Source organism: Phragmites australis, chromosome 7 (assembly GCF_958298935.1).
Source record: "Phragmites australis chromosome 7, lpPhrAust1.1, whole genome shotgun sequence".
Lineage (NCBI taxonomy): Eukaryota > Viridiplantae > Streptophyta > Magnoliopsida > Poales > Poaceae > Phragmites > Phragmites australis.
In genome coordinates this window covers 16,671,106-16,683,228 of record NC_084927.1, presented here as the reverse complement: position 1 = coordinate 16,683,228, position 12,123 = coordinate 16,671,106, and the positions used below count along the sequence as shown (strand labels likewise).

General features: G+C 45.1%; 1 protein-coding gene across 1 annotated transcript; it reads left to right on the top strand.

Annotated features, from left to right (window-relative positions):
- Positions 1–211: 211 nt before the first annotated feature.
- On the top strand, positions 212–3,345 carry LOC133923452 (transcription factor bHLH62-like). Its single transcript, XM_062368747.1, has 5 exons — positions 212–878; positions 989–1,177; positions 1,318–1,383; positions 2,238–2,306; positions 2,455–3,345. The coding sequence occupies exons 1-5, from the start codon at positions 267–269 to the stop codon at positions 2,752–2,754; spliced, it is 1,236 nt and encodes a 411-aa protein (XP_062224731.1). The 5' UTR covers positions 212–266; the 3' UTR covers positions 2,755–3,345.
- Positions 3,346–12,123: the final 8,778 nt, after the last annotated feature.

The window sequence follows — 12,123 nt, the reverse complement described above, 5'->3', positions numbered from 1 at the left end:
TAAATAGAAATAAAATTCAGCAATTAGGTTTACTTGGAGTGTTTAATTTGAAATATTGCTAACTCTGGGCACCGTACACCACCTGTCTTTTTCCTGTTTACCGTGCAAGGCCCGGCATACCCACCAATACGGTTACTTCCCTCCTCTTTTCTTATATAACGGTCAACTACCTCCTCCCTCGCTTCCCTCTTCCGCTTCCTCTCCTCTCCTCTCCTCCTACTACCACCTCCCAGCGTGCCCACGCCGCTGCCGCGCGCCGCGTCGTAATGGCCGACGAGCACTTCTTCCCCGAAGAAGACTTCACCTCCGGCCTCGGCGCCGCGCCGTTCTTCGGCTCCAGCTACTCGCCACCAGGGCTCGACGTCGCAGCGTGCGCCGCCGTCATGGCGCCGGCGGCCTTCGGGATGCTGCCGTGGACCGATCTGCAGCTGCCTGCGGACCCCTCCGCCACCACCGCGCACTTCGACTCCGCGCTCAGCTCCCTCGTCTCGTCGCCGGCCAACTCGAGCGCCTGCGGCGACGACGTGGCCATCGGCGATCTCATCGGCCGGCTCGACAGCATCTGCAACGCTGCCAATGCAAACAACTCCTGCTACAGCACGCCGCTCAGCTCCCCTCCCGGCGGCGGGCCGGCAGCCTTGGCCTGCCGGGGCTACCTTGGCGCCGCCCTCGAGACCGGCAGGCTGTCCCGGGTCGCCAGCAGCAAGTCGCTCGTCGCCGCTCCCGTCGCGACGCCGCCGGCATTGGAGAACTCTGAGGTGGAGACTTGCCCCAAGATGGGCAGTAACACCGAAATGCCGGGCTCGCCGGCAAAGGGCGACGGCGCCGCGCGGAAGCGCATGGCCTCGGCAAAGGGCAAGGCCTCTTCTTCAGCCATGGTACGGCCAACTGCTCCATCAGTTCTTGTCCTGTTAGCTCATTAATCTTGGAATCAAACACCGACCAATTTGTGTTGCAAACTTGAGTCAAATTCCTGGCACAAATGCAGACGGCGGCAACCAATGCGAGCCCGAAGCGGTGGAAGGTCGCGGACGGCGGTGACAAAGGCAACGGGGAGACTGCCGCCGCCGCAGAAGCAGAGGAGAAGAAGGCGGCGGCACCGGAGCCGACCAAGGACTACATCCATGTGAGGGCTCGGAGGGGGCAGGCCACCGATAGCCACAGCCTCGCCGAGAGGGTACGGCACCTAGCTACATTACATTCCCCCATCACTATGCAAATCGATATTAACTCATCGCTAATTATTAGCTATTGCAAACTAATCTCTCCTGCACATTGTTAGTTAATCACTCTTTTTATTTTGTTGTTGATGGGTAGGTGAGGAGGGAGAAGATAAGCGAGAGGATGAAGCTGCTGCAGTACCTCGTGCCAGCCTGCAACAAGGTGCGTGTGAACTGAACACGTTAGAGCAGCAATTTCCTGCTACTCGTCCATCTGTGGAAACTTCAAACACACGTTACATTCTACTAATGATCTCTCTGACTTTAACTGTCAGTATAGTAAAAACTAGAAAGGTTATTTATCATCATCTGAAACCGATAATATTATTACCTCCTTAAACAATAGGGGACCGTGGCAATATGCAGGGTTAGTTAGCACAATGTTACTCGCACCCTCCATTTTGCTGTGGTTGTCCATATTTTCGAGAGTTTCATTTTATAATATTGGTCTATCCATCTTATGATAATAATTGTTCTCTTGTTTCTAATATATTTTAAATATAAAGTGTGATTTTGAAGGGAAAAAACCAATATATGTAGATCAATTAAAGTAGGACTACGTGTTCCAAGGAGTGGTCACATAATTTTAGATGATTTATTGTACTTTTCATATTACTTTTGATTTTTTTTTTGGTCTGTGCATAATGATAGACGTAGATAAATGAAATGGAGGGAGCAGCGAGTATTTCTCTCTACTTAGACTTTTCTGCAAGGGCTGATGCTCCAAAAGTTATTTATAGTGACATCAGTAACTTTGACCGTGTAAGGCTCATATGGTCCAATCCAAGCAACAGCCTACTTACATTAATTTGCGAGGTTGATTAATTTAATCCACCGATTAATCAAGTGCGAGGTGTTCGAGGTTTAGGTGGGATTAGGGCCCAATTATTGCGGCGCCGAGCTGAAAGTCTGAAACCGTGCTACTGCCGCCGGTGGTCAAATTTTGATTTTTTTTAAATATTTTAATTAAATGATTAATTAATCAATTAACACATGCGAGTGTGCGGCGCTGGACAGATCACCGGGAAGGCTCTGATGCTGGACGAGATCATCAACTATGTCCAGTCGCTGCAGCGCCAGGTCGAGGTAATCAAATGCATGCTCTGTTTTTTTTTGTCCCTAAAAGAATAATAATTGGTTAATCTCTCATTCCTACTCGCTTACTTTTTTTCTGTTCCTAAAAAGTTTGTTGCTTGAGAAACTAATTTCTGAGTTCGGTTATCGAATGGCTCAGTTCCTATCGATGAAGCTGGCGACGATGAATCCTCATCTGTACCTGGATGCGCAATACCTGCCCTCCAACAACGATGTGCAATACACGCCCTCCGACCAGCCGGCGTTCTCCTACGCCGACCCGTCCGCCGCCGCCATCCACCCGGCGCTGGAATCGTGCACCAGCGGCGAATGGTTCAGCTGGGAGTCGGCACAGGACCTCCAGAGCACCATGCACCACCACAGCATGGCCTCCGGCCACGGCCACGGTCACGACCAGCCGCCTTCGCCGCACCCTCACCACGGTTTCTACGGCAAGTGAAATGAAATATTTGAAAACCAACATACTACGATTAGCGTTTTTGTCAATGTTTTGTTGAGTGCTCCTGTTTGTCGTAACTGATGATGATGATGCAGGAGGAGGACAGCAGCAGACGGCGGCGACAGTAAAGCACATGAAGGTTGAGCCATAAATGTGCGTGCGCCGTCGTCGTCTGTACATACGCCAGCCACCGTACCGTACCACCCCATTTTTTTCTCTCCTCTCCTCTGCGCCACCAGCAGCAATGGCAAGTGGGGCCCACCGAGGTCACCGTTCCAGGCTTTTTTTTTTTCAGATGCTGCGTTGCATTGGCAAGGGCAGGATGGAGGGAGGCCTCTTTCTGTGTGAAATGAGACAGTGCACGATGAGTGGCTGCATGGCCTATCTGTAGAAAGGACTGTACGGTAATAGCCTGGAAATGGCCGTGGAATGTTTTGCAGAGTGCAACCAAGGATCCATCACCCTCCATTATTAGTTGGAATTATTTTCTCTTTTTGAAGACTAGGCCGGCAATGCTCTTTTGTGCTGAGCTCGTTACTTGCCTTTGATTCACAATTTGCGTATGAATGGATGAGTAATCATGACTGTTAACCATGAGCTTGTTAATCAGTAACCTGCAATGATTTATTTGATTTGACTGAACATAGCTGCTATATCTTAATCACACAAACTGAGTTTCCTTGTGTCACTGTGTGTGGAATCTAGACCCTAGGAGGGCCTGTCTCGGAACGCAGCTGGCGGGTGGGCCCCACACTGACATGGGAAGAAGAGGTACAGTACTTCCTAGTCCTAGCAAGTGCCGCTTTTGGGGACTTTAATCTTCTTTTGTTCCACAAGTCATAGCTAGTGTGATCTGTGATGTGACAATGGGGGGCTACGCTCTGCTTCGGCCAGTCCTTTAACCTTCCTACTCTCGTACCGGCTCCGGCTCCGGCTCCAGCTCCGGCTGTAATGAGAGAGATAATGGAAATGGGCAATAGTAGAGTGAAGAGAGAGATGATGTGTTGTGCGTTGAAACTTGGAAAGGCAAGGCTGGCAAAGCTGATCAAATACTGGTCAGAACCGAAATGATTTGCCTCAGCAGGCTGGGTTGGGAGATTTGGAAGGTTCGGTCAAATCATACAAAAAGATATGGTTATGTCTGTTGGTACCCGTTGCCCAGTTCCTTGCTGTTGTCCCAAGTTTGATTTGATTTCTTCATATGCTGAAGCTTATACAATTAATGAGCTCCCTAAAACTTAGTTACCAAATTTCGGTCTATCTTGAACCTTAATTTTGACGACGACGAACAACTCGACAGCAGTTGTGATGATCCAATGCACTTTCTTATGTTTTCTTCTTTATCTGAACAATCATATGTTTTTCTTCTTCTTTATCAGGACCAGACAGTTTGTCAGATAGACACCAAAGCACTGCAACTGGAGATCGATCCGAGTGGTTTTCTTCCGTGTGAAAAAAAAATCTTTCGGCTTAATTAACCTCTTTCAGGGGATCAGTTCTTAATTATCTAAGCTTAGTTTAAGTGGGTGCTTGCCACCACTCACCGCCCAAATGTACTGCAAAATAAAGGCATCTCTTTGCAAAGTGAAAAAAGAAATGATCATTTGATTATATACCATCCAGATTGTCACATCTTTACTATTTACCATCGGCTAAGTTCAAATTTCTTTTCTCTATACATTGTCGTTACCTGACCTCCGTTTAGGCTCCATTTAACCATCAAAAAGTCCATTTTACCCCTATCTTCGTTACCATGGGCAGCGTCGTAGGCTTCCTTGGAGTGGTGATCTCAGTGCCTCGGACGGCACAACAGGAGCATCACCGTCGGGGGCTCTCTATTCTCCTCCTTGCATTACGCGCTATCACCGGTCGCCTCCTAGTATCTGATATTTATGAGGATCGGTAACGTATAAGGATGTGAATTAAGATATTTAAAAATTAATAGCTTTAAAAATTTTACAAAATAAATCTATCTTAAATCATATTCAAATGTACTTAGATTTATCTCACTACTAAAGAACATGTCATAAATAGTGTCTCATCAGTATCGGTTCGAGTGTAAACTGGTACTGTTAACGTTATCAGTACAAGTACTTAAACTTTCGTGTACGAACCACGATTGAGGCGTCAAGAACCGACACTGATAGGCACTATCAGTGCCGGTTCATAGCGCCTCAATTATTGCTCGCATACGGAAGTTTAAGAACCGACACTGATAGTCACTATCAGTACCAGTAGAAACTAGAAGCAGCACTAATGCATATGTTATATGTATATGCAGCACTTAGCCGCTCTCCTCGTTTACTCCATTAAGCCTGACGGCGCTCCTCCTCCCCGACCGTTGCCTCCTCCCTGTCCACAGCCTCCCTATCGCCCATCGGCTCGTCGCTCCTCATCCTCATTGTGCGTCGGCCCGTCGCTTCCTCTTCCTCCTCGTGGCACGTCGGCCTACAGCTGTCTCCTCGTCGCCTCCTCGAGGTCCCTATGGCGAGCAGTAGCGACAGTGGAGGTGAGGGCATAGATCTAGGCAACGTGGAGGCGGCCACTACATCCTATCCTGCCGTCCGAGTCCGGATGATCACCCTCGTACTCCCAGCCTCTAGATCCTTAACGGCGTCCCCCTGGTCTTCTACATCAGCTTCAGACAACCTTTGCCATCAAGGATCTTGGGGAGTTACACTACTTCCTGGGAATAGAAGTTCAGAATACAAAGACAGGAGTTCTACTCATCCAATCAAAATATGCCACTGATTTGTTGAAGAAGGCAAAGATGGAGATGTGTAAACCAATCACATCCCAATGGCTACCTTAGATAAACTAATGAAGAAAGAAGGTGAGCCTCTAACTGATGAACAAGCCTTCAAGTATAAAAGTATTGTGGGGGCATTGCAGTATCTTACTTTGAGTAGACCCTATATTGCCTTTGTTGTGAATCAGGTTTGTCAATTTCTTGCTGCACCAACAACACTTCATTGGAGAGCTATTAAAAGGATCCTTTGGTACATTAAGTTAACTTTAAAGAAGGGATTGTCCATCAATAGGTCAAAGTCAGATTGTTAAGTGCCTTCTCAAATAATGACTAGGTGGGTTTCCCTGATGGTAGGCGCTCCACATGTGGTTTTGCTATTTATTTTGGTGATAATCTCATCTCTTGGAGCTCCCGCAAACAAGCTACCGTCTCCAGGTCTAGTACATAATCTGAATATAAAGCATTGGCCAATGTCATTACATAAGTAATCTGGATTCAGTCGCTACTTGGTGAGATTGGAGTATCGCGAAGAAAGGCTCCACGCTTGTGGTGTGATAATTTAGAGAAGATCTACCTTTTGGCTAATCTGGTTTTTCATGTCAGAACCAAACATATAGAAGTTGATTACTATTTCGTGCGTGAACGTGGGCTCTCAAAGCATTGGCTCAAGCTGGCTCATTAATTGAAGAGCTAAAATATTGGCTCGACTCGCTACAAAATACATCAAACTGAGCCGAGCTAAGTTAAGCCGGCAACGAAAGTTAACTCGTGAGCTTAGAGTTTTTCATCCAACCCTACTCATTTTCCTTCCATGCTGACTGCTCCCCGTGTTAGCCGACATTTGATGCACTCCCATGTTGGGCGGAGGGGCAGCGCTACCAAATAAAGGCCGTGGAGCTAGGAGCAGCCCTCTCAGGCCTCGCCGTCGATGCTTATGAAGGCCGAGCGCCCGTGCGAGCGACAAGGCAAAAGCCCTCCGCGCCCGTGCGCGAGTGGAGGCGGAGCCCTCGGTGAGGTGCTCATGCCGGAGGGCCAAGGACTGGGATGACGCTCGCCGGAGAAGAACCAACTAGTTGAGCAAAACGGTGGAGAGGATACAAGTCTGATGTGTCATTCCTTTTCAATCTGTGGCATACATAGTGGTAGACAGGGCAAAACGGTGGAACTAGGCTGCACTAAAAGAGTAATCCGAAAGGCTGAAGTGGTATGTTTGCAAACCGGCTCCAAAATAATAGTGGTATATAAGCAATTTTCCTAATTAATTTTGTCACCGAATCAAACAAACAAAAGCTTTTGATCGACCGATCGGTGCTTCGTCAATTCAATTCACACGATGGACGCGTACGAACGATCATGGTCCACGCTAGCATGCATAGCATATATAGCGATGGATGGATCGGAGGCGGCTGCTTTCTAGCTTAGCTAGGGTACTGCACTAACACTACTAGCTAGATAGCGGATCAGATCGATGGAGTAGCACAGGACGCTGCATGCATGCATGCACAGTGGTTTCATTAACGACCGTTACAGCGTCGTCTTCCTCCTCTCGCTGCCTGCGGCGATGCATGTCATGTTACGCGCACTGTTATCCGCACTGTGCGTGCTCTTGATCGGGGCCGGGGCCGGGGCCGGCCGGCCGGCCGGGCTCGTTTTCTAGCTTCTGCCATGGTCTCGCGCGCCCTGGGTCAATGCGCATTCTCCGTCAGCCAGTAAATCTTTGGTCCTTCCCTCATAGCTAGGTGTGGTGGAAGATACTGGAGTAGTATCTGCATACAGTGGCAGATCTACTGTGGAGGCAGGGCTCAAGCCCCCTGCCTCTACGGCGCATTTGAGAGCCTCCCAAGTCACTCACTTTTTACAATAAAAGAAGAGTGTAATGAGGTGAGAGAGCCGGAGGAAGATAAGAGCAGCTTCCCCTACTTGCTTCCTCTGCTTCCGCCACTGGGTGCATACCGTACGTCATCACACAGCACGGGTAGATGGATGTGCAATAATGTAGCAACATGAGCAAGGGGCTACGTACGATATGGTCCCTGTATATTGCCTATGGGTGAACAGCTGATTTTATGAATTTGTACGAATAGTAGGAAATATTTTGTAAAGATGAAACACACAATATACATAAGGTTTTTATACAGATTCAGATCCCTTTTGGATAATAACTATATATCTTGTTGATCTTGTATTGCGCTCTAAGACTGTTTACAAGGGGTGACTGGCTAGCATAGATAGATATAAACTTAGTAGGAAGGACTTCCTCATACATAGTCGAGGAGAGTAGTTAATATAGATTTAAGTTGCAGAGGGTTCGAAGGTGCAGGGCTTCTGCATGCTTAATAACGTCAATGGAGTTATATTAACTTCTAATAGCTTGTTTTCCATAAGGTTTTCTGGCTCCATATATATAGAGGGATCGTTGTAAGGTTTTTAAAGTCCTTTTTTATTATTTTTAAGATAAATTTTTCTATTTACCAGATATCCTAATATCTACAGATAGTTTTTATACGTCTAGGAATCTTTCTTGGAGATAAAGATATACCCTGATTCAAGCAAGCATCCTAGAAAAAAAGATCTTTTGACAATGGGCTGAGGCAAAAGTCTCATGTTGCCTATTTTCTAGCTTGAAGTACTATAAGAACCTGTCCAAAAAATTCTCCCCTACTATCCATAAATAATAAACCTAGACCTTCTCTTGAGCGACAGGTAGAATATAAAGAGAGCGAGGGAAGAGGGGGCTGCCCTCGGATATTACTCCTTTCTGATAAAAAAAGTTGTCTCTCCATTCCAATAATAATTTTTTTTAAATATTCTGATATAGTAATTTTATACTACTCATTATCACTGTAAATGTACGGTCTAACCTCTATTGTTCTGACATCTACCACCTTAACTATTGCCTTTGTTGCGTGATGATGGTGGCAGCTCGACTTGCTGGTTGTTTCTTCTTTTCTTTTTTTTTTCTTTTTTTAACTATACACGACCATTCAACCAGTTAAAAATAAAAGATGACGAATCCGTAACTCTATTATAAGTCGCTTGGTAGTTTTCATCCTATAACTATATATATTCACTACTACAAAATATGTCATAAGTAGCATCTCATCAGGATCGGTTCTAACGTAATCGGTACTATTAATATATTAGTACCATTTCTTAAACTCCCACGCGTGAACCATGATTGAGGCGCTAAGAACCGGCACTGATACTTCAGTGTCGGTTCCAGTCACAAATCGATACTGATAGTGTCTATCAGTGCCGGTTCTTGGTGCCTCAATTAATGCTCGCGCGTGAGAGTTTAAGAATCGGTACTGATAGTCACTATTAGTATCAGTTCTTGGCTAGAACCGGTACTGAAGTATCAGTGCCAGTAGAACTAGAACCGGCACTGATGTCTCTGTTATATGTATACCTAGTACTTAGCCGCTTTCCTCATGTACTCCATTGAGCCTGACACCACTCCTTCTCCTCGACCGCCGCCTCCTCCCCGTCTGTAGCCTTCTCGTCACGCGTCGGCTCATCGCCTCCTCGTCCTCGTCGTGCGTCGGCCAGTTGCCTCCTCCTTCTCATCGCACACCAACTGTCGCCTCCTCATCCTCGTCGTGCGTCGGCCCGCTGCCGCCTCCTCGTCCTCGTCATGAGTCAGCCCACCGCCGCCTCCTCGTCGCCTCCTAGACGTCCCCATGGCAAGCATGAGCGGTACTAGAGGTGGAGGACGTAGATTTAGGCAATATGGAGGCGGCCGCTCCATCCTATCCGGCCACCCAGGTCTAGATGACCACTCTCGTACTCTCAGCCTCCAAATCCTCAACAGCGTATCCCCTTCCTACCCGGAAGGGCCACGAAACACTGGGTTAGTTCTCAAATTCAAGTTAGCAAATTGTATTTAGCAAATTGTAATTAGTAAATTATAGTTAGCAAATTGTAGTTAGCAAATTTTAGTTTGCCAATTTAGGTCCTGAAATTATATATGTATTTTAGTTCAAAATATGTTGGCTTATTATTAGATGTGTATATCATGATATTAGATGTGTATCGTTATATCTGTGTTTTAGATGCTACCACCTCTTCCCAGTGAGTAACTAGTTTGGTACTTCTTTGTTCTGCAATCGATGATTTGATATAATTATGAGATTATCCACATGTGTCGATTGATATATTATTGGTGTTTTTACTCTGGGCATGAAGACATACCTATGACTTGTCATAGGTACATCTGAATGCTCAGAGGTGAAAATTCCTTTGCTATAAATTATAAAAAGGTCAGTTAATATTGTAGCTTGTAGTTAACAAATTCAGAAACTAACATGCCGATTGATGTAGATGCTTCCTCATCTACAATGGCTACGAAGCAGACCAATGACTTATAGCTGAAAGATCTGTTGTCTATGCGCTTCTACAATTAGTTAACCTGCAACTTGGATATATGTTTCTGGACTATAGGTATTTCAAATTGAACGCGCTTGAGTAGAATGAGGATGTGCTTGCAATGACTCCTAGGCTATCGCGGTTACATACAGCTGAAACAGTTTGTGACATAAACCTGTAGTTTGTAGCTAGGATTATTTCAATAATATTAATTTTTTCTCTATATTATTGCTCTTTGTCTGTAGGATTTTTACTGAAACACTCGGTTGCAGATGGATCGTAGCTTGACTTCAATCTTACGTCTTCTTGCCCAATAGTGGGGGTACATATTACTTGGTCCTCAATGCAGGAAGGTTCAGGAAGGAAAGTACCAGTCACACCTTAAGTTTCTGTGTAATAGTAACAGTTTCGTATTTATGGAAGTTCAATGGAACTTCCATTTGAAGCAAGAGCTAGTGCACCCATTTATGCACTGAATCATTTCGATGTAATATTTGGAGTTGAAAATTTAGATATTAACTATTCATGTAATGGTATTTAATGTAATTTTAGAAATGCTTGTAGTTTGAATTAATGTATTAAGTGTTTATCGTGACTTAAACATTAAAAGAATGGATGCATGTGCATGTGATGTATTTTGGATTGTGCAAATTTTTTGGCTGCCGAATATCTATTAGTGCCGGTTTTATTTTAGAACAGACACTGATAATCAGTATCAGTGCCGGTTTCTAACAAGGAAATGCCACTGATAGTTCATTATCAGTGCCAATTCGTGGATAGAACCGACAGATAATGATTTTCAGTGCCGGTTTCATACCCAACACTGATAGTCACTGACTATCAGTGTCGAGTAATTAGTGTCGGTTCAAAACCCGTCATGTGACGGGTTTTGAACCGACACTCATGAGATATTCTGCAGTAGTGATTTGTTCACTGGTATCATAAGTAAATAAATATGTATCTCTACTGTATAAAATATAAGTTAGTTTCTAGCCACATCTTCTTGTTTTTACAGTCGACGAACTGATCCCCACAATCTTCATCCAATGGCTCGCCCGTTTCTTCTTCCTCAAGAGCCAGGCCTTCCCACAACATAGTTCTTCAATGACACGCTGGCATGACTCACTCTTCCTCCCCACCCACCTACTATGTTTCCAATGATGTCCCTGTTGCCAGATCCGGGCATCCCCTAAGCACATGGAGCACATCCTAGACCCCAAAACCCTGCTGGCGGCAAAAAATGCAGTTGATGTAAAATCTCCTATTTTTAGCGGCTGGAGAATAGGAAATGCGAAAAAAAGCACTTAGTTGGACCAAGATCCTGGGTTCCCCTATGCCTCATGTATCAATTCCTGAATCAGTAACTGATACGCATAGATTACAACACAATAACATCATAGTCATTCTTCGATTAATATTATAGCTTAAAGATCTGCCATTACAAATATCTTAATCCATAGGATTTATTACATTCATGGCCAACCGGCCAATCAAAAGATAGTGGAAACTAATTAACGGTCTAATGCCACATGCAACTTGGGTGCGAAAGTAACCTCAAACTACTACACATCATCTCCATCTTCAGCGAAGCTGAATACAGGCTCCTTATTTGATCATCAAGCGAGAGTAAGTACGAAAGATACTCAACAAGCTCTAATGCTACTCAAGAAGTTGATAGATGCTTAAGAGGTTAATAAGGTTTAAGGCTATATGGCAGAGCTTTGAACTTAAAGCAGGTTTCGATGTAGTTCATTAAGTCTTATATCTAGTTGAAACATGTAACTACCAATCCAAGATTTTAAGTCATAATTAAGGAATTGGGCCTTGGGAGAAGTTATTCCATTCTCCATAGTTCCCATCTCTTAGGTTGGTAGACATATAGGATTCAACCAGACTATGACCCACAACCGCCATTTACCAAAACATGGTGTCACAACCCACACACTCACGCATCAAGGATTACTCATGCTCCAAGTCTAACCAAGGTGTGGCCAAGCTTCGTATGTCCATATCTCGGACACAACTATTTGAATAGATTAATACTCTACATAGGTGTATAACTTTACTCACATGATATACTCAGCCTCCAACCATTACAAGTGGTGGAACAAAAATAACAAGTCTCAACACCAAGCCTTCTTCACCAGACCCCCACCTACAGAATACTCCATGGGATCATGACTTTAATTTCATCACATAGTAGTCTCCAACTATACCCCAATCACCACATATATCACTTGAGTCTCTCCTGGTCT

Coding starts and splice junctions, on each gene's coding strand:
- LOC133923452 (XM_062368747.1), top strand. CDS start 267: ATGGCCGACGAGCACTTCTTCCCCGAAGAAGACTTCACCTCCGGCCTC. Junction 879..988: donor AGGCCTCTTCTTCAGCCATG/GTACGGCCAACT, acceptor GCACAAATGCAG/ACGGCGGCAACCAATGCGAG. Junction 2,307..2,454: donor CGCTGCAGCGCCAGGTCGAG/GTAATCAAATGC, acceptor CGAATGGCTCAG/TTCCTATCGATGAAGCTGGC.